At 34.3% G+C, this 27,339-nt stretch overlaps 1 protein-coding gene across 3 annotated transcripts; it reads left to right on the top strand.

Annotated features, from left to right (window-relative positions):
• Positions 1–7,813: 7,813 nt before the first annotated feature.
• Positions 7,814–27,311, top strand: sytl3 (synaptotagmin-like 3). 3 transcript variants are annotated; one of them, XM_051875084.1, is made up of 16 exons: positions 7,814–7,951; positions 10,572–10,776; positions 10,886–11,101; positions 11,846–11,913; positions 15,210–15,261; positions 15,382–15,448; positions 15,782–15,854; positions 16,181–16,299; positions 18,598–18,729; positions 19,010–19,176; positions 19,331–19,430; positions 22,665–22,835; positions 24,714–24,813; positions 25,075–25,165; positions 25,728–25,921; positions 26,965–27,311. In XM_051875084.1, the coding sequence occupies exons 2-16, from the start codon at positions 10,628–10,630 to the stop codon at positions 27,060–27,062; spliced, it is 1,797 nt and encodes a 598-aa protein (XP_051731044.1). In that variant the 5' UTR covers positions 7,814–7,951; positions 10,572–10,627; the 3' UTR covers positions 27,063–27,311. The 3 variants fall into 3 exon arrangements, with proteins under 3 accessions (XP_051731044.1, XP_051731045.1, XP_051731046.1); XM_051875085.1 differs by lacking the exon at positions 7,814–7,951 and having other exon boundaries at positions 26,968–27,311; XM_051875086.1 differs by lacking the exons at positions 7,814–7,951; positions 15,210–15,261; positions 15,382–15,448; positions 15,782–15,854.
• Positions 27,312–27,339: the final 28 nt, after the last annotated feature.

The raw sequence follows: 27,339 nt of genomic DNA, 5'->3' as shown, positions 1-27,339 counted from the left end.
CGAGAGCTCAGTCATACTTGGTAAGGAAGGTTGCGCTCCACTTTTATTACAGTTCTGATGCTTATTATTGTAAAAATAATAATATTTTCGCCTACTGAGTCATAGACTGGTTAGTGATGTCAAGCAGTTTTCTCTAAATAATGCTGCTTGCTAATAACTTAAACTTAAAAAAAAATGCTTTTAATTGCTTAAAGGGTCTGAAACTCTTGCGGCACTGATACCATAAACCAGGTAATTGACGATGTCAGGACAGAGCCGGCGCCAGGACACAACTGGGGGTGCCTTAAGACAGTTTATTAACGAACCAAAACACCATAATAAAGCACACTACGGACAGAAAACCAGATGAACCCAGAATATGAACGCAACACATTTAATTAAACGTGTTCTCCTCCATTCAAGAAAAAGACAGTGCCATTAAAACACCAAACTTAGTAAACACTACACTGTTAAATATTGCTGTTAATTTACGGCAAAATTTTTACAGTATAATCGTGTTATATTAAAAAGCAGCGCATTACTGTTTTTTTACGGTTGGTGAAATGACGTAGACAAATTTTAACGGCATTTTACCGTATTTATTCCACGAAGGAAAGAAAACAGTACTTAACAGTATTTTTGGAACTGAAAACTGCAGCGAGCACATGTGGATTTTCATCCGTCTTTACAATGTGATTTAACCGGTGAGTGCACCTTTGCCTTGCTCATTTTACACAAGATAGGCTACACGTTAATAACTGTGCAAATAACTGTAATAATTGTGGATGCTGAGCTTCTAACTGTTTTATACGTCCATTTTAGTGCTAAACCCGTCAACGTGCAAACTGCGTCACAGAGTGGAGCAGGATTTCTGATTCAGATATTTCCCGATTACAAGGTGAGTTCAATATATAACTATATAAGTATTTCAAATATGATATACTATAAACTCTTCTGCAAAGTAAGCCTTTAACATCATAGCAACAAAGTAATATTGATGTATTTGTAGCCTAATGCGCTGAAATTGTCGTCATCTTGTTTGCTAATTTTAGCTTGAGATCTTTTCATTTATTGCCTAATATACATTTAGTTTATATTAGACAAAACGTTGATTTCAATAACGTTGTGCTTGCAAATTTGGGTAAGCTTGTTCTAATTTGTACATAACTGTATTATGAGGGGAGTTTTTCTTTACTAGTGTTGCTGTTTTGTTTCTTTAGTGTTGGCTGTATTTTGGATTGCTTCGATTTAAGTTAGCTTGATAGAATAAGTGGCGCGTTACAATACTCATTAAGAATAATTCCTGTTCATTTTTTTTATGTTGATGGTTTGTATTGTAATGTTACTTTGCCCAGTACAGTATGCTAAAGGACATTTTATTTCAGTGGATATTTTTTTGTTGTTGAGATTTTCGTGCCCAAAGACTGTCCATTTTGACTTGTCAGCATGTTTGCGTGTCAGTTATGTGGACACATGGAAAAAATTCAGTTGCCTTTTCTACTATAATTGATGGTGAGAGGTAAAGGTGGATATCACTGAAAATGATTTATCACACTGCTTAAAAGGGCATGTCACTCTTCGTCCCTCTTTAATGTGCGCTTTAAGATGGGAATAAAACTGAGTTAGTGTATCACATTTAGCACTACACAAGTCAACATGGCACGCAAAGTCTACTGCAGGGTACACATGTGATCTAGGCACCAGCACAGAATCATTGTGGTGTCTGTAAAGATGTGATTTCAAAGCTGCTAATTTCACAAACTTCCTGTTACAGTCCTGGATGCAACAATGAAGAAACAAGTTAGGGATATTGCTGTGAATCCTCATGTGCTTCTCATAGGCCACTTAGTATTAACTAATTGTTAATCTAATCTAAAAGTAATATGTAATTGTGGTTATGGGTTTTGAATTAATTTTAAATTAGTTAATAGTCATGTGCCTCAACAAGTAAAGTCATAACATGATACCTTTGTAAATCATTAGCTAATGATTAATGAAAGCAGACAACTGGAAGTTGAAATGCATGGCTTTGACCGATTGTGGTAATTAACACATTAATTTACATTATTAGTTAATATAATATGTTATTAGGGAATTAATACATTATGACACATTTAACAATTTAATGATTACTTAATATATTAGTCATGTAGAATCTTCATTAGTTGCTGATGCAGTAATCATTAATAAATGGTTTACTTCTTCATAAGTCATACATTAACTCATGATTATCTGTGCATTAGTTAAGCATGAATTAATGCATATTAGCGCACCCGTATTGTAAAGTGTTACCTTAATTTCTATTCACATTCTCGTTATGTAAACGTTTACCCACACTAATTCTGAATGTACGCATTTGTTTTTCAGGCGCTTCATTGGAATAAATCCTGAAAAAGGCACCAAGGGTGGACAAGTCTTATCAAAGCGGACAGGGAAGGTCGCCCACAAAAAGAAATCAGTCAACACTCGGGTTGCCAGTCTACTTAAGAAGCTAATGGACTTTGAGTGGGACTTCATATAAGTGAACCCACTCATTCACTAACATACCACACACAAACACCTCACACATACTCTTCGAAAAAAAAAAAAAAACATGCTTTTAGTGTGTTAGTCACACAATTTTTTTCAGGTGTTCATTCTTGAATACCTACATTTTGACTTCATTCTTCATTGAATTCTTTCTTCATTCAGTAATTCTTATTCACTCAGTAGTTCTCTGAGTCACTCATTTAGTTGTTTCTAATGTTATATAAATGTTTTGTTTATTCAGTTAAACATTTTATTGTGAAGCTTAAGTTTTAGTCATTCCAATTGCATCAGCCACTAATTTTGAGAATATTTTGTTATTAAAGTGGCTTTTTTTTTCAAGTTTTTCAAAGTTTTAATAAAGCACATTTTGAAGTTACACTGCATTGTGTTAAATGTTTAATGTTTCAAAGGATATATTTGTACATTGTATTAAAACATGGTTTTAAAGCAAGACTTCTAAGGGGTAATTCATAAAATCTAGAAAAATAATTCCACCTTTTTTTCTTAGCAGTCCATTTCTCAATATAACAACATATTTGTAGCGTACAGTTAAAAAGTGCAAATAAACATTAATTAACTGTTAATGCTTTTGACAGTAATTTACTGTTAATGTAGAAAATAACAGCTTTATGCTGTATTTACAAAAACAGTAACAAACTGTAAATTTCAACAACAGCAAGACACTGTTAATTTAACAGTAACTTGCTGGCAACCGTGCTGCCAGTTACTTACTGTTTTTTAACGGGACAATTTTTAACAGTGTAGTGTTGTCACGGTACCAAAATTCCAGTAGTCGGTACCAATACCATAAAAATGTTACGGTTCTCGGTACCAATTTCGGTACCGCAGCAAAATCTGTTGGAACTATTTTACTATTTTATATAGCCTATTTTAAAAACATATTAAATATGGTAATCATACATATAAATATTTGGAGCTTGTGTGTTTGTGTGTGTATATATACCTCAATGAAATAAATTTTGAAATATAAAAAAATAAATAAATGCTCAAACATCCATTTTGTAACAGACGCGCGTGTTTATTTTAGCTATTCCTTCAATGAAACGACACACTACAACCTGTAAAACTATGAAATAAATATCGGTAAATAATGGTAACCTAAATAATAATAAAGTTAAATATTATTTAAAAAAAAAAAAACATTCGTTTTTTATTTCTACACAAAGATGCGTCATATAGCCTACTGCTCTGCTCTTTGAGAGGGATGTGGGACACGAGCAGGAAAGAGACCATTTCGCTTTAGTAATATCTTCATGTTATCTCCTGATGTTACAAGGAACTGACACTTGTTGTAAAAGGTCTAAAGAGCGAGTTTTATCTTCACACATTCAGGCTATATTTGATTTAGCGCTGCCAGGGAAAGCGAAAGTAAAAATCACCAGCGTGTGTGAAACGCGCTATACAAATCAACTTGACGCGCCTTATTAAGTCTAATAACAAGCACAAACTGTGTTAAATAGAAACTGACGTGCAAGCAAAAAGGTTTCTGGCCTACGGTGTTTTTTCTACTTTACTACAGTAAAGAATGCGAATAGCCTTAGGCCTAAAAGCGAACGAATCTTCGTGAGTGAAGATGTGGGAAAAGAAACAGATATTCCATGTTCAGTGGAATATGGAATATTATTAAATTCTCTGCTAATCGGGTGACCAGATCGTGATTCGCAAAACAGAATACAAAGCTTTTATTTATGGACTCCCCTACCTCTCTCATTCGGCATGAACCAAAATGTTTCCATGGCTGCGATGTCACATTTAATTGCTAACCTATTATTTCTTTTGTAAACAAAGCTTTGTGCTTCACTCGTCTCATATTCAAGTAAATACTGGCACAGCCCTATCAGTGGGTACCGAATACACCCGGATTCTCGGTAGGCTACTACCGGTACTACAGAAATGCGGGTATTGTCACATTTTCAAAATTTCAGTACCGACTTGATACCGAAGTACCGGTACTTTTGACAACACTAGTAAACACTATATTAAAGAATATACAGAAAAATTGGTTTGTGCCGAATTTGATCTTTTAATATCACTTAGTAGGCTACATTAAGCAACGTTTCTCAACAGTTTTCTATGTGAGGAAAACGCTCGTGAATTTAAACACGTTGCGTTCACATTATGGGCTCAACTGTTTTACTTTATTAGTATGATGTTTACTGAGTTTGGTCTGTTAATATCACTGTCTTTCTTAGTACATTAAGCCATATTAAGCGTTTTCTTATAACGTTTTTCTATGGGAGGAAAAGGCTTAACGTGTTATTAAACGCGTTGAGATCATTCAGGACTCATCCTTTTTTTTTTTTTTTTACATGCTTTATTAGTATGATGTATAGTGAGTTTGGTCTGTGACTTAAACTGCAATTCATCGACTGGCCGCTAGGGACAGGTTCCAAAAGAGAGCAGAATCTCATTGAGCCCCATGTTAAAATGGCAAACTTTACAGCAGAAAACATGTTTACAGCTTGGTACAAATTGTGGTTTTGGTCTATACTGCTAATTTTGCCCTTCATGACATCTCTGAGGGGGGTGAATTTTTTTATATATTTATTATATTAAGCCTTAAAGTTATATATTTATTTTTATTTTTATATATTTAAAGTTATATATTTATTATATTAAGCCTTAAAGGTCTGCATAATTAAGGGCGTGGTCACTTGAGTGACAGGTAGATTGCCGCTGCTGTCTGCTGTGAGCCGTCACTTAGCTAATTCCAGCCGCTAAATTTGCCATCTCTGCCGTATTTGTGCTTTTTTCTGGATTATTTTATACAATTATAAAATAATATGGCTTGCTGCGTTAATCGTCGAGACTCGAGACAGATTTGCGTCTGTGTAGATGTGCTCGCATGCGGAAGATAAACAGAACACACGTTGTTGGATCGTGGCATTGGCTTAAAGTTTTGTTTGTGAGATTTACTACAATGACAATGGCGGGAGAATATTAAACTCCGACAGCACTGCTTGGATATTATAACTAAAACTGCTGTACTATTTTGAAAAATTATATTTTGGACGTGGACTCATTTGTTTGTGAGAGTTAATGTACGATCACATAGTTTTACATCATAAACGCTGTTCAGGTTGCATCATTTCTTGAAGAACGATGATGGAGAGCAGATCATTCAGAAGAAATGTGATGCAAACAATGGATAATATATCAATATTTCATGGATTTAACGCTTTTGTAGACAAAAAGTACTGTTTGTTTTGCAATGGACACTTATGGAAATTTTACCCAATTAAGTGCCACGGATTGGATTCATCTCGCGATCGCTATTTCATTATAAAGGTATAAAGACCCGTTTGATTTTTCGTGTTGTTATTTGCACACCCGACACAAATTAATTACTGGTGTTGGAGCATCTATATCGTAAAAAAGACACTGTAGATTGACAGTAAATCTTTAGAACTTTCTATAACTTGTTATCTTTATTAATATTTTAGATAGATCCTTTGCCTGCTAACACGATCACGTCGAGCTAGGCGGGTGTGGTTTCAGTAACCAGTCACCTTGGTTCCAACCACGTCCCGCCTCTGCCCATTTTCAGTTGAAGCACTGCTAAGATGGCGCTTCAAAAATGCTATTCAGAAATCTACGGGTGACGTCTCGGACACTACGTCCATATTTTTTTTTTACAGTCTATGGGGTTAACGCCATAGACATTATAAAAAACACTAGACGCCCTATTAGCCGCTGGACCGTACGTCAACGGCGCCGCCATATTGTGCGGGGCAACGTTCCCATAACGCTCATAACTGGAATTGAGAAAAATGTCTGCTTCGTGTGCTGCTTGGGGCTGTACAAATCGCTGCACAATTGAAAACAGGTCTCGGGGAATGACCTTTCACCTGTAAGACTGAACATTTGTTTCTGGTTGTATTTGGTCATTATATAATTATATTGATAGTAGTTGGCTACCGGAGTCAGTCAGACTAAAATAGCGATGTCGCTAGTTAGCTATGAAAGTTGAGACATGAGTTTACACGATTTCTAATATAGTTTTAGCTTATATCTTATTTTATAAACTAAATTTCCTGAAGTTTAAATATGCATCTTTATTTTCTTAGTGCTATAAAAATACAGAAAGCAGCCTGTGTGATTTGTATTTGATGATTTTTTTTTTCATTTTATCAATGGTGGTCAATTCTAAGCTCAAGAAAAGCTAAAATTGTGTTAAAGACAGAAAATACCTTTTCCACAATAAGAAAACTTTATTTCATTTAATGTGAAAATTAAATTGTATCTCAGTATGGGCGTTTTCACAATTCTTATGCAAGAATAAAGCAGCCAAATACATGACAAGCCTGAACTTTGACTATTTCTTATTAAAATAAATATTTTATATGTCTAACTATAGAGATTTTAAGTAACTAGAACTTTTTGTACACCACATACATTATAAACCAATGAAATCGGTTGATAAATGTAAACGTTATTTTTGTTTTTATCCAGAAAAACCGCAGCTCGCCCGTTTACTTGTATTTGTTAACAGCGCAGTCTTGCCCCGCACAATATGGCAGACTCGTTGACATATCGCAGCAACAGTCCAAGAGGCCAATAGGGCGTCTAGTGTTTATCATAATGTCTATGGTTAACGCGGGTATGACACAATTGACAGGCGACTCCTCACACGTCCCGGAGCTTTGGTTAAAATAGCAATTTTTCTCACGATTTACAAATAGTTGGAAACATTTGAGATATTGTAAGTACTCAAGTGAACAAAATATATAACACTGGCCTAGTGGTTTTTGGATATTTTACTGCAAAAATATTACATATTGCACCTTTAAGTGTGACGTATGCATCAGACGTTCTGAGGCTGACTAATTTAGTCCCAAGCAGTATTGAAATAGTACACTTACAAGTATACTACTAGTAGATTGATATTAGTATACTTACTACATAAAGTGTACTCAAAAATATACTTAAACATTACTTAAGTATACTTCATAAAATAAACTTTTTCTATTCAACAAAGAAGCCTGAAATAAATACATGTTTTTCCACAAAAACTATTAAGCAAAACTGTTTTCAACATTGAATAATAAATGTTTCTTGATCAAAAATCAGAATTATTTCTGAAGGATTATGTGACACTGAAGACTGGAGTAATCAAGGTAGAGCATGTTACAAAAAAAATAAATGTTGTAATCGTCTGTAGGCTAATCATAATCTGGTTTGATTGAGCAGCTTCAAATTTTCTCTTTAAAGATGTGGTCAATTCTCTTTAAAGAGAATCAAATTCCGGCCTTGCACAGCACTCTTGAAATGAAGATACTTGTGGTGATGGTTTATTTTAGTTTTGCAGACCAGTGTCATCATCGTGTGAACAGGAAGGAAGTGGAAATGACGACCAGCGTTGTCGCTTCATATAAAGTTGAGATTGCAGTTCCCCGAGCTGTCACATCACACCAGCTGGAAGGTAAGCTTGCATGCTATTTTATCACAACACATAAATATGGCGAGTAATTTTACAAGTAGCGTTATCAAAGCTGCAAAACTGAGGTTGGGAAAAGTTTATAATGTATATTAGCAGCAAAGTATGCAGTGTTTTAGAGAAGTACATGGATGTCAGTAAACGTTTTATTTTTGTAAGGTCTAAATAATGTTGCTGCCTTAGTACTTTGGGCTTGTCATGAAGAAAATGTATTTTTAGGGCTGTAAATGATAATGTGTGCAAAAGACATAATTTAAATATGGAAAATGTTCAAAACAATGATTTTACTAAATTTGACAACATTAATATTACATTATACATAAAGATTATTTATAAAATCATGAGATTATTGATTCTAATACTCTTATAGTATAATAACAGTAAAAACAATAATCAGTCATCATATTTGGAGATTCTTGGCAACACAAACCCCTCTATGGGGTAAAAATTAATGAATTTGAGTGATGGTCCAGAGAGATTTTTTGATGCATGTAACTCAGTTGAAAGAATTGGACCAGTCACTGTGGATCAGTTTAGTTTTTTTGTCTAGTGTTTGGTTAATTCAAACACATACATGTCTGTGGAAATAAAGGAATGTCAAGAAGGCCCTCTGACTCAGGACATTTGGTTTGTGTGAACCAGGTTGTCAGCTGTTCTCACAGCTATGTATATAATAGATTCGCGTGACATTTCTTAGATAAACCTTTCCTGGAAGTGGCTCTTGCAGCAAAAGCCCTTTGAGCTATCGAGCCCAGACATTGTGGGTTCCCGCATAACCCCATCATTGCATGACAAACGCAGCTCACCAGATATGAGTACAATGAAGTGACTTCACGTAAATGAGCTCATGAAGAATGTGGGAAATGACAGCAGACTCTTCCCACACTCTTCTGCAGTCCATGTAGGTCTATTGACTCAGTTTAACCCCAGCTGGGTCATCTCACACACTGTCACACATTCTTGGTTTTGTGACCAGCACCATTCATGTAATGTTTTCTGGTGCATTTTTAACTAGGGCTGTTAATCTATTAACATTATGATATAATTATATAATGATTCATTAGTAAAATAATAAAAAAAAAACTATATTTTTTAATCAATCCAGCTTACAGGGAATGTTTTTAGAACTTTGGCTAACGTTCTGGCAACAAAAAAAAAAAAAAAAAAAAAGTTAACTTGTCTTTAATTATGTTCGCAGAATGTTAGCACAAAAACATTTTTTAAAAAACTGGACGTTTTGAGGACATTCAGAAATAATGTTTTTATAACCTAATGGGAATGTTAGCAAAACATTCTTAAAACATATTTTGTTTAGCTGCAAATGTTTTCTTAGAAAATTAACATTCCAGCTGATATACATTAGTGAGGAAGAATGTGGTTACATTTTATTTCGATGGTCCACTTTTGACATTCTACTAACTATAAACTTGTCAACTACATGTCAACTAACTCTCATTAGAGTATTAGTAGACTGTAGTAGACTGTTAGGTTAGGGTTAGTTGTTAGTAGAATAGTTGACATGTACTTGCAAAGTTATATATAGTCAGTAGAATGTCTGGGGCCATCAAAATAAAGTGTTATATCCTGACAGTCTACTAAAACTCTAATGAGAGTTAGTTGACAGGAAGTCGCCAAGTTTCTTACATATAGTTAGTAGAATGTCTAAAGAGGAACATCGAAATAAAGTGTTACCTTGAATAAATATTACAAAAAGTGTCTTTAGTCAGTATAACCCTGCTGTTTGTTGAAACTAACTAATATCATTGAACATCATTTGTCTAACCAACTTATTTTGCAATGCGGAACTGAGCTATTAGCAAGATTTCTGATTGATTAGCCGCTATAGGGAAATAACTAGAAGAATATCAAAGTGCAATATATGATGAAACTATTTGCGATACACACCAGTGTGTTTATGACTACAATAATAAATTAATGCTAACAAATACCAGTTTGCAATATCAAGCACTGTTTTATACAGCTAAAATAACTGGAAACGAGTGACACCGGAAGCCTTGCACATTCAAGTTACAAATTTTTTTTATGGTAAAAAATAGTGATAGCAGTCAAGTTTCAGTTTGTGCATTCAAAGTAGACAATCACACAGAATGCGTTCTATGTAAACAGACAATATTGTCCGTCGCTTCTTGCTGTTTTTTCAGTGCCTTGAGCCATATGGAGTATGTCCTTAAGATGGTGTGTTCATTTAACAACAGTTCCATTGTTAAAAAATACCACGTGTTCTGTTTTGCTCTAATTTTCTCAAACTAATTTTGTGCTGCATGTATTCATACGCCCAACTGAGCTTTAGGTTTAGGGATGGACCATGCTTTTTTTATGTTTTCATATGAATTATATTGTACAGATTCATATGAAATTGCCAACTAGTAAAATTGTTATGTTTTCTCATGATAATGGGTTAGTAGCAGCTTGAGCTGCACTGACTGTGAACTCACAAAAACGTTTTTTTCTTTTTTTGTTAGGCGTGTGTTTAATATAAAATCAATTTTATTAATTGTACACATTATTGTATATTTATTTAACACTTCAACTGATGGAAAGCCAAAAAAATATAAAATATCACAACATATTGGTCATTGAACAGTTTTTCAGAATCTGAGCAGAGTGGCATCTTCTGAACTGAGCTGAACTGTGGAGGAAATGAAACTCAAAGAGGAAAATTGGGATATCAGATACAATCACCTCTGCCCTATGGATCTCGGGTTGTTCCAGGCTCTGGAGAGAGAACGAGTCCTGGAGGTTCTTCAGAGAGACAAAGCACTTCGAACCATTGAAGCAGACAGAATCAGGTCCGAAAATGTTCCTAGAACGTTATTGTCCTTATTTTGTTGGTGTGCAAAAAATATATATAAATCCATTGTACAATGAAAAATAAAATTTCAAACTAATTTGTTTTAGGAGGCTAAAGGTAGAACTTCAAGGTATCTATCGACAGGGTGCCAAAACCATTACGCGTCCATATGGTCAAAGATCATGTGCACGATGTCAGCGACATTTAGGAAAGTTCTGGGACTGTGGTTCGGTGTGCTGTGGATGCAGTCACCGCATCTGTAACCGCTGTCGGGTTGTCCTGTCTGCAAGAGAGTGGAAGTGCACAATGTGTCATGCATTCAGGTAAAAACAATACATCGTTGAAGGGAGGGTGGGAGGATTGTTGCCCTCTCACCCGGACTATCCTGCCCTCTCAGTCGAGATGAATAAGAAAATGAATTTTAATGATTAACAAATTTTTTAAAAAATCACAATTTCCAAGTGCATAGGCTTTCTAGCATTTATTTTAGGCTACTATAGCAACATTTTAGTTAAATACAGTCTGTTTCACAAAGTCACATTTGGCACATTTGACATATCAACCTACAAACTTTCTGCACTACAAAGAATGCAGCTTTACAGAGTAGGCTAAATGTATTATGATATTGTGGTAGAAATTCCCCTATGCACCTGACGTAAGTGTAGCGTTCCTAATCGATTCTTACGAACTCTAGCGCGTCTACTGGTAACACCTTGCTTCAAGTCGGATGACGTCATGCTTTCTATGAACATTAAAATCCTGGGATTAAGATCTTTAGTGTTCCACTAACCTTTGTTAATGTTAGTTAATAAAATATTCATGTTCATGTTAGTTCACAGTGCATAACTAATGTTAACAGTTTTATGTATTAGGTGAATATTGAGATTAACATTTTGCTGTAGAAGTATTAATTATTGATAGTTCACGTTAACTAATGTAGTTAACTAATATTAACAAACAAAACTTTATTATAAAGTGTTACCAAAGCTTTAGATATATGACATAAGGATAAATGAAATCGAGTAATTATAAGTGATTTTTTTATTTTATTTTTTTATTTTTTTCAGGGAATTTAAGATCAAATCTGGTGAATGGTTTCTGGAGCAGCAAGCAAAGAAATTCCCAGATGTCAAAGGTTAGTTTACTTCCATTAGCTAATGGTTAGGAACAATTACTGAGGATAATTGTGTTGAACAAACTGAATTTACTCTTTAAATATACACCACTGAACACTTTTTACAAGGCTCACTGGAATGTCACAAGACCTCTTTATCACGAGGGTCATTATTTTGTGATAAATGCCTGCTAACTTTACATTTATGCCTATTTCAGTCTGGACCACTCTGTTTGGTTAAGATTATTGTAGAGGCTATAAACGTTATTTGCTGAGGTTTGTGAACCCCCCTGAAGCCAAAAGCAATTAACCAGAATTTTTATAAGCAACAGTTACATATTTCAATGCAGAAGTAATACAAGTGCTAAAATGAGATTGGACAAGATTGAGAAATACTGAGCAGGATAGAAATATGTGACCATGGACCACAAAACCAGTCATGAACCAGTCATCGAAATTGAGATTTATACATCAAGCTGAATAAATAAGCTTTCCGTTGATGTATGGTTTTAGGACATATTTGGCCGAGATACAACTATTTGAAAATCTGGAATCTGAGGGTGCAAAAAAATCAAAATATTGTGAAAATCGCCTTTAAAGTTGTCCAAATGAAGTCCTTAGCAATACATATTAACTCACAAAAATACATTTTTCATATATTTATGGTAGGAAATGTACAAAATATCTTCATGGAACGTGATCTTTACTTAATATCCTAATGATTTTTGGCATAAAAGAAAAATCGATAATTTTGACCCATACAATGTATTGTTGGCTATTGCTACAAATATACCCGTGTGACTTATGACTGGTTTTGTGGTCCAGGGTCACATATATATTTCCTTGGACAAGCAACTAAGCGATCATGTGTCTGTATAAGGAGGAATTGGGGATGGAGGATGGGTAAGCGCATGCCTGTGCGACAGACTGAAGCGTGTGTCTGTGCGAACTGAAAGCTGGCTTAATGCATGTCTGACAAACTAAAGTAATTTCTACTGTGGGAGAACAATCTCTCCATCACCACCCAACCCCCCCCCGCGATTTCTACCACGGGAGAACAATCTTTCCATCAACCCCCCCCCCCCCCCCCCCCCCACCCCGCGAAACGCGGTTGTGCGTTTGTGAAGTTTGTGAGAACGACTGAGGGGGTTTGTTAATATTGCTAATATTGAAATAAAACTGAAAACATTTTTGAAGCTACATATAAAGTGAGCATTTCTTTACAAAGACGGCTATAAATTTGTTTTTATAAGTTGGTCATTTATAAACTTGATAATCTTGAAAGTTTGTTAACATGGGGAGGTGTACAACATTCGCATATAAACGTAAATAAATAAATAAAAGCCTCGTGTCATCCATTGCTGCACACGAATGAGGTAAGCTTTGTGTTTTCATCATCTGCCGCGTGCACGTTTACAAGACAGCAAACTCGGGTTTAATTTGGGTATGCTAGAGCCTATATATGTGTCTGTGTAATAACTAAAATAATATTTATATATCATATTTTCTGGCTAGTTTACTTTAGTTTTTTATAATACACCATACTTTAACCCAAACTGAATAATTAAAAACAAGTTTAAAATCTATAAATATTTTTAATTCTTAATTTTCTTTTCTGTCATACTCAAATTCTTGTTAAAACACATTAGACATGCTTATTCTGTACATTTTGAACACTTTTTGTGTGAAATTACATTTATTTTGTCCATCAAAAGTGTGCTTTCACTTTAATTGAGCGTCAGCAGCGCAGCAAAAATAGACTCGGCGACGAAACCCACACTTTCACTGCTGCTCACGCGACACTTCTGCTTGACGCTCACGCGTTGCTCCTGCTGCCGGTGTGAATGCATCCGTTAGTTAACATGCACGCCGAAAAAAATATGCGCCGCTCACGCTTGCAGTGTGAAACCGGCGTTACTGGGAATTTGTGCTCTGCATTTCACCCATCCAAGTGCACACACACACACACACACACACACACACAACACTGATTATTGAACACACACCGTGAACTCACAGCCAGAGCAGTGGGCGGTCATTTTACTGCGGTGCACGGGGAGTGATTGGGGGCTAGGTGTCTTTCTCACCTCAGTTGTAGGTAATGGGAGTGGAAGAGAGCGCTGTTCATTCACTCCCCCACCTACATTTCCTGTCAATACTGAGACTTGAGACCTGTGACCTAGGTGTATAGGAAAATATAGATACACGTGAATATCACGATATTATGTTTGGCGATACTGTATCGATTCTCAAAAACACTGTATTGATATTTATATTTATTTATTTACATCCAAGATTCGTGGCTTTGTGTTCGTTTAAAACCACAGACTGTATAAAACCCAACCGCTAGATGGCAGTGTTATCTCAGAGCGTAAACTGACGCGGAGCCGGAGAAGCGCAAGGTGAAGGTGCGTGCATCGCTAGTGTTAGCATTAGCAAACCCAGCTCACAAGAAGGTAGAATTATATCTCAGTAACAAAAATAAACACACAACAAAATTGACAGCGGTGGCAGCAGAAGGAAAGCATCTGATCATAGCGATGTAGATATGGTTGCACCAGCTCTGCAGTTCAGTACTTTAAATAGCACTTTATACAATGGACTGCTTTAAAGCAAACAGCTTTACAGTATTAAATATAAAACAAACAGTCATTCAGTCATGGAATGGACTGTGCACTTTCTGTTAAATAGTTTAGAAATTAAAAAAACATATACACATAAAGAATCCTGGAGTCACTTTACTATTTTCCCTTTACTTAGATTGCACAAAATAGTGATTAGTGATATAAATGCAAATGATACTGTATTGATTAAATAAAATAAAGTTGCTTGTCAGGTTTTATGCATATGGTTGTGTTCTTTATGACCGTTTTTTTTTTAAATTAGATCTTTCTAAAAAAAAAAAAAAAGAAATATCGCAATATATCGCCTTTCTTACAATATTGCAATATATCACAATATATCGTATCGTAACCCCTGTATCGTGTATTGTATCGCCAGATTCTTGGCAATACACAGCCCTAATGTGACCTTCGGGTTACAAGTCTGACTCTTTAACCATTAGGCCACAACTGCCCATGATATTTTTTTATTAACTAGCATCAGAGAACTGTGAACATATAAAAGATTTGTTAAATTATTAAAATATTAATTTAAAGACATGTACATCAGGTAAACAAGAAAGTTTGGGAATCCCTGGTGTTCAATAAATATACGTAATCTACGTTTACAACACTACATGTACTTGATTATTTGTGTGTTGAAATATCAAATGTCAATTTTAATACATGTTTGCTGTCTTTTTGTGTTGGTTTTAGAAAATCATGAGACCACCGGAGACAAACTATTACAGTCTTATCAACAGCTCAGGTTGGAGACCCTTAACTAAAAACCTTTAAGAGAACATTATAATAACCACCTTTATTTTATGACAGTTCTTTAAGAAGTTTTTAATCAATCATTTTAAAGTATTATGTTATTTTGTTTTAGCTTCATTGCAGTCGTGCCTCCAACTCCTCCTCCCTTTAAAGAAGTCCCATCATTTAGCAGAGTAGAGGTGAAAAGAATAATATCTTTAAGAAATAATGGCCTGGTTTCACAGACAGGGCTTAGATTAAGCCAGGATTAGGCCTTAGTTCGATTAGGACATTTAAGTAGCTTTAATAAACATGCCTTAGAAAAAAGCATTACTGGTGTGCACTTTGAGACAAAACATTGGCACTGATTTATTTTAAGATTTGTCATTGCAAGTTGCTTTCAGTTAAAACAGCTCAAACATACATTTTAGTCTAGGACTAGACTTAAGCCTTGTCTGTGAAACCGGGGGGAATATTTCTATATGTTTCTTCATCACCTTATAATATGTGTGTGTGTATGTCTTTGTATATAGGATCTCAAAACATCAAAGCCATTTACTAAATCTATGGAGAACCTTATGATGTCGGTCAGTGCTCACATAAAAAGTAAGAGAACAAAACTAGAACCTTTGGTTACACTTTATTTTAAGGTGTCTTTGTTACACTGTAATTATACATTTAAGTACTGAGTAATATTAAGTAACTACATGTACTTACTATAGAGTTAGGATTAGGGTTTGGTTTGGTTTAGGGTTAGTTGCATGTAATTATGCATAATTTATAGTTATTACTACATGTAACATATGTAACAATGACACTGTAAAATACAGTTACTGAACCTTCTAATTGTTAATTGTAATAACATAGTAATAACTCCCCAAGAGTGTCTACAACAGCCTGATCCAGATTATTTTGTCTTTTCCTGATGCTAGAGCTCTCCAAGTCTCAGAATGATTTGAGTGTGGAAGCAGGTCAGCTGACTGTGGATTACGGACGCATGAACTCAAGGCGCAAGAGCCTATCAATGGGTGCCCTCGACAAAGCCTCCAATGTAAGAGCCGATTTCTTTCTTTCTTTCTTTTAATATTCTTTAAATATTGAATTGAATTACAGAAAAATAGAATGATCTATACACAATGTCATGTGGGTTGTGGCCAATTCACCTCAAATTTTCACATAAATTAAAAGTGGTCTGAATTATCAGCTGCCATTAATGGTTGAATGTGATGAGGAGTGAATGGTGTCGTCCTTCATTGCCATTGATGTCAAGTCAGCTTTATTTATATATCGCAATACAGGTTGTTTCAAAGCAGCTTTACAGTGATAAATAGGAAAATGATTCAATGATGCAAACAGAGTTCAATTCTGCAGTAAAGCAGGTATGAAAAGACAATAGTAAACAGTCATTATTCAGTTGAAATCAGATCAGTGTTCTCTGGCCTCTAAACAAAGATCTAAATTTAAGACTAAGCAACTAATTTTCTTCTTGTCTTCAGTGTCATTCCTAGTTGTAAAATGAATTGAAAGAAACCTTTGAACTTTTAAAAGAAGTCTCTTATGCTCAGCAAGGCTGCATTAGTTTGATCAAAAATTTTAATATATTTTAAAATGTAATTTATTCTTGTGATTCAAAGCTGAATTTTCAGCATCATTACTCCAGTCTTCAGTGACACATGATCCTTCAGAAATCATTTGGTGCTCAGTCATTGTCAATTATTGTTGGTGCTCAATTGTTAATAATGGTTCTTACTGTTATCAATGTTGAAAACTATTCAGCTTCTTAATATTTTTGTAGAAACTTTTCCAGAATTCTTTGATGAACAGAAAGATCGAAAGAACAGAATTTGTTAAAAAAGAAGAAAATCAGCAAAATTTCATGTGTAAAGCCACAGTTCACATTCAGGTCAAAACGGACAAAATGCAAAAGGGTATCAATTTAGTTTTTAAATGGTTATATCTCTTACATTTCTTATAAAAACAAAATCTGAAAAAATAAATAAATAAAAATAATAATAAAATAAATGATGTGTATTTTCATACTAAAAGCGATGGATTTAAAAAAAATAAATAAAAAAAAAGTACCTCTTCTGGGTCAAAACAGACCCGAATGCATTATAGGGTTAACTTAAAACATATTTTATTTTATATATTTATAAATGTCTTTACTGTCACTGAATAAAAGTATTAACTTCTTTGTTTTAGTATTCATTTCTTTCTTTTTTTTTTAATCTAACTTACCCAAACTTTTGAATGTTAGTTTATCACGTTTCCATAAAATATTATGTTTCCATAAAAATATTAAGCAGCTCAACTGTTTTCAACATTGATAATACTAAGAAATGTTTCTTGAGCCTCAAATCAGCATATTAAAATGATTTCTGAAGGATCATGTGACACTGAAGACTGGAGCAATGATGCTGAAAATTCAGCTTAACCATCGCAGGAATAAATTACATTCTAAAACAATATATTAAAATAGAAAACAGTTCTTTTAAATTGTAATAATATTTCACAATATTACTGTTTTACTGTATTTTGATCAAATAAATGCAGCCTTGGTAAGCGTAAGAGACTTCTTTCCAAGGGTGTAGGTTTGGTTTTGACATTGGTGGGGACAAACAAACAAAAAAACAAATAAATAAATAAATAAAAAGATTGTACAATCGTCAACATCTCTCATCAGAGTACATATACATAATGTATATGTAATACTCTTTATAATACAGTATGTAGCACACTTTGGGAGGTCAGAGCGCTCTTGACGACACTGCACATCGCTTTATTTTAAAATCAAAAATGAACTGAACCAATGATGATTCTGAAAGAGAACGACTGGGAGTCTTGCTGTAGAAATGAACACAACTTTCACATGCATCCGATCGACAGATAAACCCTGCGCTCTTATTATTTCAATGTTGTTTTTAATTTTGTGGCTATTTGAGCTAACAGTGTGCTTCATGCATTCAGTTTAACAAAATTAAGTTAAAGTTAAAGAGGGTAAACTTTAATCTTTATCATACAATTTTTTTTCACACTTAACTTTCTCTGTCCATGCACTAAATGCATGTCCTTGAAAGACTGCAGTCAGAGAATGGTATGACCCATTTTAGATGTGTCCGAAATTATAACAACAGTGGTTAATTTATTTTTTTGGATCAAAATTATTGCTAGGGTCATTTCATTAGTCATTGAATATTGGTAGGGACCTGTCCCTAGTGGCCCTACTAAACTCTACACCCTTGCTTCTCTCAAATGTTCAGAGGTTTTTTTCAATTCACTTCACAACTAATGACATTGACTAGATGTCTGGCATTAGTGTGACATCCTAATTGATTTTGTTTCCTCACAGCTGTCCAAAGCTCCAAGTCTTCCCAATCTTTCCCAGGACACCAAAGCAGCAGAGCAGTACACTTCAGCAAGTACAATTTGCCTAACAGATGACGACGTTTCATATACATCCGCTTACAGTGATGAGCAGAGGGTGTGTATTCATGCGATTATTTAATCAGTTTTCTGTTTAATCAGATAACTGCTAAGTGCAAGGCTTTCAGCAAATTGCCTGAGGTCTGCAAAAATCTACAAGATAGCCTTTTAAGGCATCAGCATTAAATATATTAATTAATATATTACATATATTACATTATATTGTTTATTCATGTAACGTAATGTTTGCCACATTAATTATCTCTCACAACTTTATGTATCATCGTAAGATAAAAAAAAAAAAAATTAAATATGAATTCAAAACATGTTTTGTACAGGACAGCAACAGCAGCACAGGAATGGATTGTGGGTTCTTTGAAAACACTTGTGTGACTGGTGAAATAGAAGTTGCCTTTGGGTACAACAACAGGACGTCCTGTTTGGAGATAACTATCAAAGCCTGCAAAAATCTGATGATTGGAGATACGAAGAAGAAATGTCATCCGTAAGTTGTTTTGATGAGTGCAGGTTTGCTGTTTATTACAGACTTACTACTTGTTACAGACTTGTTTCAAAAATGTTAGGAGAACATTGTTGCTATGACCTATTTTGCTCGCAGTTGGCCTGATAAGAAATGTTGTTTCTTTTTGAACAAACAGGTACGTAAAGCTCCGTTTGCTTCCAAAGAAATATCACAATTATAAGATGAAAACCGCAATCAAGAGGGGAAATAACCCAGTTTACAATGAAACGTTTACCGTAAGTATTTACAAGATAAAGTTACTGGTGAACTTTGAACAATATCAACAATAAGGGTGTTATTTTAGTATCATTGGGATAGTAAATAGTTGTAATATTTGAATTAGTTTCTATTTTTATAGTTTTTGTTTTAAATATGCCTATATAGTTTTCATTATTTTGTATTTCCATTTTAGTTTTAGTTGTTTTAGTACGTGTTTTAGTATGTTAAGTTTATATATATTTATATATAATAGAATATATATATATATATATACAGTGGGTACAGAAAGTATTCAGACCCCCTTAAATTTTTCACTCTTTGTTATATTGCAGCCATTTGCTAAAATCATTTAAGTTCATTTTTTTCCTCATTAATGTACACACAGCACCCCATATTGACAGAAAAACAGAATTGTTGACATTTTTGCAGATTTATTAAAAAAGAAAAACTGAAATGTTGCATCATTCCCAAAAAGACTCATGGCTGTATTAGATCAAAAGGGTGCTTCTACTAAATACTGAGCAAAGGGTCTGAATACTTAGGACCATGTGATATTTCAGTTTTTCTTTTTTAATAAATCTGCAAAAATGTCAACAATTCTGTGTTTTTCTGTCAATATGGGGTGCTGTGTGTACATTAATGAGGAAAAAAAATGAACTTAAATGATTTTAGCAAATGGCTGCAATATAACAAAGAGTGAAAAATTTAAGGGGGTCTGAATACTTTCAGTACCCACTGTATGTATATATACAGTTGTGCTCAAAATTATTCATACCCTTGGTAAATATGACCAAAGAAGGCTATGAAAATAAATCTGCATCGTTAATCCTTTTGATCTTTTATTTTAAAAACCTACAAAAATCCAACCTTTCATTGGAGAATAAGAATTTTAAATGGGAGGAAAATCTCATTATAAAAGAAATGTTTTTCTCTAATACACATTGCTCACAATTAATCATACTTTTATTCAATACTTTTTGCAACCTCCTTTTGCCAAGATAACAGCTCAGAGTCTTCATCTATAATGCCTGATTGAGTTTGGAGAACACCTGACAAGAGATCAGAGACCATTCCTTCATTCAAAATCTCTACAGATCCTTCAGACTCCCAGCTCCATGTTGGTGCTGCTTCTCTTCAGTTCACTCCACTCATTTTCTTTAGGGTTCAGGTCAGGGGACTGGGACGGCCATGGCAGAAGCTTTATTTTGTGCTCAGTGACACATTTTTGTGTTGGTTTTGATGTTTGTTTTGGATCATTGTCCTGTTTGAAGATCCAACCACGGCCCATTATATGACTTCTATCAGGGACAGTCAGGTTTTGATTTTTTTATCTTTTGGTATTTGATAGAATCCATGATACCATGTATCTGAACAAGATATCCAGGATCTCTGGCAGAAAAAATAGGCCCACAACTTTAAAGACACAGCAGTATATTTCATTGTACACATGGGGTACTTTTTACCCCTGTGTGCACCAAACCCACCTTGAGTGTTTGCTGCTAAAAAGCTCATTTTTTTTAGTTTCTTCTGACCATAGAACCCACCTTGTTTGAAGTTCCAGTAGTGTCAGTTACTTTTCAAATGTTCTATGGTCAGAGGAAACAAAAAAAAATTAGCTTTTTAACAGCAAACACTCAAGATGGGTTTGGTGCACACAGGGGTAAAAAGTACCCCATGTGCACAATGAAATATACTGCTGTATCTAGTTGTGGGCCTATTTTTCTGCTGGAGGTCCTGGTCATCTTGTTCAGGTACATGGCATCGTGGATTCTATCAAATACCAACAGATAAAAAATCAAAACCTGACCGCTTCTGCTAGAAATCCAATAATGGGCCGTGGTTGGATCTTCCATCAGGACAATGACCCAAAACAAACATCAAAATCAACACAGAAATGTGTCACTGAGCACAAAAAGAAGCTTCTGCCATGTCCCAGTCCCCTGACCTGAACCCTAAAGAAAATGAGTGGAGTGAACTGAAGAGCCGAAGCACCAACATGGAGCTGGGAATCTGAAGGATCTGTAGAGATTCTGCATGAAGGAATGGTCTCTGATCTCTTGTCAGGTGTTCTCCAAACTCATCAGGCATTATAGATGAAGACTCAGAGCTGTTATCTTGGCAAAAGGACGTTGCAAAAAGTATTGAATAAAAGTATGATTAATTGTGAGCAATGTGTATTAGAGAAAAACATTTCTTTCATAATGAGATTTTCCCCCCATTTAAAATTCTTATTCTCCAATGAAAGGTTGGATTTTTTGTAGATTTTTAAAATAAAAGATCAAAAGGATTAACGATGCAAATTTATTTTCATAGCCTTCTTTGGTCGTATTTACCAAGGGTATGAATAATTTTGAGCACAACTATATATATATATATATATATATATATATATATATATATATATATATATATATATATATATATATATATATATATATATATATACAGTCAAACTAAAAATTATTCAGACATTTTTTATATTTTTGATATATTTTTACTAGTGGGTAAAGTTCATTTATGTAAGTGAGGATGGCAAAATAAAGTAAACTGACAAATTTTACCCAAAAAATCTTCATACAGTGGACTATCAGTAAAATTGATAAAAATTTGGAAACAAAAATTATTCAGACACTTTGACCTGACCATGTTTTGCTTAAGTGTTATCTGACATAATTAAGATTATTTTTTTCTGAGATCTTGTCACATTTTATTACCATTTTTTTTTTTTTCAAAATATAGTGAATAAACTGTATTAATGAATGAAATGTTCAAGGTGTCTGATTTTTTTTTTGTTTTGGTTTGACTGTGTGTGTGTGTGTGTGTGTATATATATATATATATATATATATATATATATATATATAAACTTAACATACTAAAACAAATATATGTGTCAAACGGACAGTATTGCAGTTCATTGTTCTCCTTGGTTGTTGCATTAGTAAATTAAAAATGTAAAAGTTGCAAAATTATTTACTATTTAATTGTAACATTTAACTAAATTTTTAACATGTATTAAATCATTTTATATTTAATTTGGCTGTATTTATTTGAAAAGTTTTTGTTATTTATTTACATTATTATTATTATTATTATTACTTAACATAAAAATACATAGAAAATTGCATAATTTTTAAGAGGTCTGACTAGTTATCAATGTTTCTAATGTCTTATTTGTAGCACGTTTAACAGTGGAGATTGTCAGAGCAGTGGTCATCATGTAGATAAAGGTACATGTGTTGTGTTTGCAGTGTGTGGTTGACCGTGAGCAGCTGGTCAGCTGTGTAGTTCAGGCCTCAGTGTGGCACTCCAGGGGACTCAAGCGGAAGCTCTTTCTGGGCGAGACACTTATCCGTCTGGCAGACTTGTGTCTGGAGAGCACAGACACTCAGCGCTCTGTCTGGAACACACTCGGTCCAAAGGTAAGATCAGTGAAACTCATCTGATCTCATTACAGCATTACTAAATCATTTGCTCTCAAGCGAAGTCTATAAAAAATCAAATTGTGTACCATCTTCAATTTAGGCTAATATATTTTTATATATATATATATTAGAGCTGCACGGTTTTTTGGTTTCAAATAGAGATCACGATTCTCCCACGATTCTGAATATACAACCAAACAATTTACTAGAGGTTCTGACAAAATATAAATTGCTGACTCTAATTGCTGGAAAATGTTTGAATGAATCATTTAAAAAGTGGTTTTGAATGAATTCAATGACTCATTAATAAATACTTGTTTCATTACTGGATGAATCAGTGTTTTTGAACGAATCTTTTGAATGAACGATTCAATGACAAATACATTTTTTTTAACAGTCAGTTGTCGCCACCTAGTGGAATTAGATGTAATTGATACAACCGTTATTTGACGTGCCAAGTTCGTTTCAAAAGGTAGTTTGCTCTATTTTGATCGCTATCGTAGACATCGGTGTTTAACCCTCTACTGCACACATGTTGATGGCACATGAAAAAAAAAAATAATATTCCACATCATTTTTCGGTTCATTTGGGAACATTTTATTGATTAAAAAAAATGTTTTTCAAAATATGTGCAACAATGGTACAGAATCATAGAGAAATGTATCATCAAAATCACATTTTTTTTTTTTAAAAAGTCAAGAAATCATTAAGTAAAAAGGGAAAAACACTTGAAAGACATTGATATACTGAATTTGATACATGCATAGGTCTGTATCATGTAGTGTGTCATGCCATATAATGTACTTCATGTAATAAGATTTCACTCCGTACAAAACTTCAAAAAGCAGTTCTCTGCTTCTCTACACCTTCATACACACACACATATTTTTTATGTACAGTTCATGTCATTTTAAATAAGATTACTAAAGCAAATAATCTTGCCTTCTTCTCACACCATGTGCTCCTGTGACTATGTGTCAGAACAGGACGTCCCACCTTTAAATGTTGCTTGATAGTGACTCCCACACCTTACTGGACTGTTCTTTGGTACTTTCTCAACCTTTCTAATTGGTTGTAATCATTTAAAGAAAACTTTACTAAACATAGGGCTTAGGAAAACTTTCCGTTGCCTAAGGGCAACGCTGTGCTAACGTGTGATTCAAAACGGCTCTCTCTGGCTCTGGCAGCATGAACACAGATTTGAGTGTTCCGGTATGATTTTGTCAAAGGTTTAATAGACGCGGGAGAATCGTTGTCATTAATAAAGTAGGATCGCGTGGGTGCTTGAATCGAGATTGCGATCTTTTTACGATTAATCGTGCAGCTCTAATATATATTATATATATATATAAATCTTTATGGTACACATTACATGAGATATATATATATATATATATATGTGTGTGTGTGTGTATATGTATGTATGTCAAGATTCATCAGGCTCAAATTGTGAAAGAATTGTTGGGAGGGAGCATAAAGAATCATTTTCACACATGAATTGGCACTGACCTTAACCTCAGTGTAAGTTTTTGGGATGTGCTGGAGGAGACTTTACAGAGTGCTCACCTCTTGCATTGACTAAAAAATGATGCACCTCTCGATGGAAATAAATGTTTTGATGTAATTTGAGCAAATTATTGTCCTCAAAAGTGATCTGTTGAACCAAATCTATGTAGTGCATATATTGTAAAGTAAGGTGATCTATGCAAAGTTTAATGCCAGCAAAAACACGTAAAAGGAAGTAAAATATTTTGCCTGGTAGTGTAAGGAACAAATTAACATGGTTATGCAAATGTCTTCTCATGTTCTGAGGTAAACTATCTGCTGATCTGAAACAAGAGGCAAATGCTAAAGCTTGTTCTTTTTTTTAATAGCAGGGACATGCACTGGGTGGCGATGTAGAGCTGTACACTTCAGAGCTGCTGCTTAAAGCGCAACTGCAGTTTCTGCCACAGACTTCCCCACATACAGATGGTACGAGACTCTGTTACACACTGTGACACTGACATTTTCTGCCAGCACAGAATGGGAATATGAATATGTGTGAATGAGAAAAAGACAAATATACACTGCCTTTTGTGGGCTTTTTACATTTTTTATATTTTATATTTCTTTCAGTGCTCATTATAAATATAGTGCTTTTTCAAATGTATTTAGACTCTTATCAAATAGGCCTAATATTATATTATTATTATATATTTCAGAATAAAAATTGTAATTAATCTATCTATACAGACATTTTAATTGGATCTGCAGGACAGCTCAAACTTGTCATCACCGATGTGTGGAAGCTGCTCTCTGTGTCAAAAACAGCTTACATTGAGGGGTGAGTGTATATTAAGCTTACATATAGAACAATATTAAGGTTGTGAAAAGTTTTCATAACTAGACATTGAAAAACATCAGACTTCCCTGCACATGACCCTTCAGAAATCATTCTAATATGCTGATTTGACGCCCAAGAAACATTTCTTATTATTATCAATATTGAAAACAGTTGTGCTGCTTAATATTTTTGTGAAAACCATTGTACATTTTTTTTCAGGATTGCTGAAAAAACTTTGCTGAATAGAAAGTTAAAAAGAACAGCATTTATCTGAAATTGAAATCTTTTGTAACATTATACATTTCTTTACTGTCACTTTTGATTAATTTTAATGCATCTTTGTGAAATGAAAGTATTAATTTATGTCAAACAACAACAATCTAACTGACAACATATTTTGATTGGTACTGTATAAACAATGGATATGAATCTGTTGTCTCCTCTCCACACGGATATGTAGGTTGTGTGTGCCAAGAACACTTGCTGTCTGACAAGAACATCTGAAGGCATATATGGCACTTGACTTGATGTTAGTTGCATTAATTGGGTGTTGTCTTCCCAGGATTCTTTGCCTTTCTGGAGACAAAGAGCTGGTGCAGAGAACTCCACTGAAGAAGACTGCTGATTCTGTCCAAATAAAGTTTCGCAGAGTCACGCGTCAGGAGCTCCAGCAGGCTACACTGCAGCTCAACCTATGGGAGAAAAACACCTTCAGCCTCTCTGACCGTTTACTAAGATCAGGACGACTGGGCGGCGGTGAGTCACACACACACACACACACACACACACACACACACACACACACACACACACACACACACACACACACACACACACACACACACAGGTTTGTTTTGCTATCAAAGTGAGGACATTCCATAGGCGTAATGGTTTTTATACTGTACAAACTACATTCTATCCCCCTACACTACCCCTACCCCTAAACCTACCCATCACAGGAAACATTCTGCATTTTTACATTTTTAATAAAACATTGTTTAGTATGTTTTTAAAGCTATTTTAGATATGAGGACTCATGAAATGTCCTCATATTTCATGTTTACTTCGTAATACCAGTGTAATACCCATGTCATTATACAAATTTGTGTCCTCATAAAACACACACACAGGAATTTACCATTTGAAGTTTATCACCTAAAGGCACATGAATTCACAATTATGTACTTTACGTTCCAAGTTTGGGGTCACTATGATTTTTTAATCTTTATTCATCAAAGATGTATTAAATTGATCAAAATTGACAGTAAAAAAAGACAAAAGATTTTTATTTCAATGAATTGCTGTTCTTTTGAACTTTCTATTCATCAAAGAATTTTGGAAACACGGTTTCCACAAAAATATGAAGCAGCACAACTGTTATCACCATTGATAATAAATGTTTTTTATCAATATCAAATCAGCATATTAAAATGATTTCTGAAGGATCATGTGACACTGAAGAGTGTTATGATGCTGAAAGTTTTGCAGTTTTGCATCACAGGAATAAATACATTTAAAATATAATAATAAAAAAAACAGCTATTTCAAATTGTAATAATATTTCACTTTTTTTATAGTGTTTTGATCAAATAAATGCAGCCTCGGTGAACATGACCTCTTTCAAAAACATTAAAAAAATTATTGATCCCAAGCTTTACATTACATTCCTATGATATGAAGATTCCAGTTATATCATGTTTGATGTCAATATTTGAATTTTTTCTCACCAGTAGACCTCTAAAAAATGTCTGCACACACAAAAATATGGGCTTATATGTCACTCTGTCTGTTTATTTCAGCAGAATCGTCATGGCAACGTCTCCAGCAGATGCCAGGAGAGTGGCATGACTTCGTTCTTCCACTTCATGCAGATGTCAGCACAAACATGAGGTCATAACTGAAGAATGTGGATCCTTTCCATCAACCCACAGATCCTGGCAATGTGACAAGCTCACTAAGAACTTAAAGGCCACAGAATCCTGACAGAGTAATGCCCAGTTGATCTTAAGACAAAGGATGATTGCCTCATTCCTATTTCTTGCTTCCTATTTATTCAGACATGAACAATTTTAATGTATTTTTTTTCTTATTTCATGTAATATATATAAATTATTTCATAAATTAATAAACTGAATATATCCACAAAGATGGCATGTGGTACTGTATTATATACT

This window comes from Ctenopharyngodon idella, chromosome 20, assembly GCF_019924925.1.
Source record: "Ctenopharyngodon idella isolate HZGC_01 chromosome 20, HZGC01, whole genome shotgun sequence".
Taxonomy (NCBI): Eukaryota; Metazoa; Chordata; class Actinopteri; order Cypriniformes; family Xenocyprididae; genus Ctenopharyngodon; species Ctenopharyngodon idella.
Note: the sequence above shows the minus strand (reverse complement) of the source record. Positions and strands in the feature narration are given on the sequence as shown.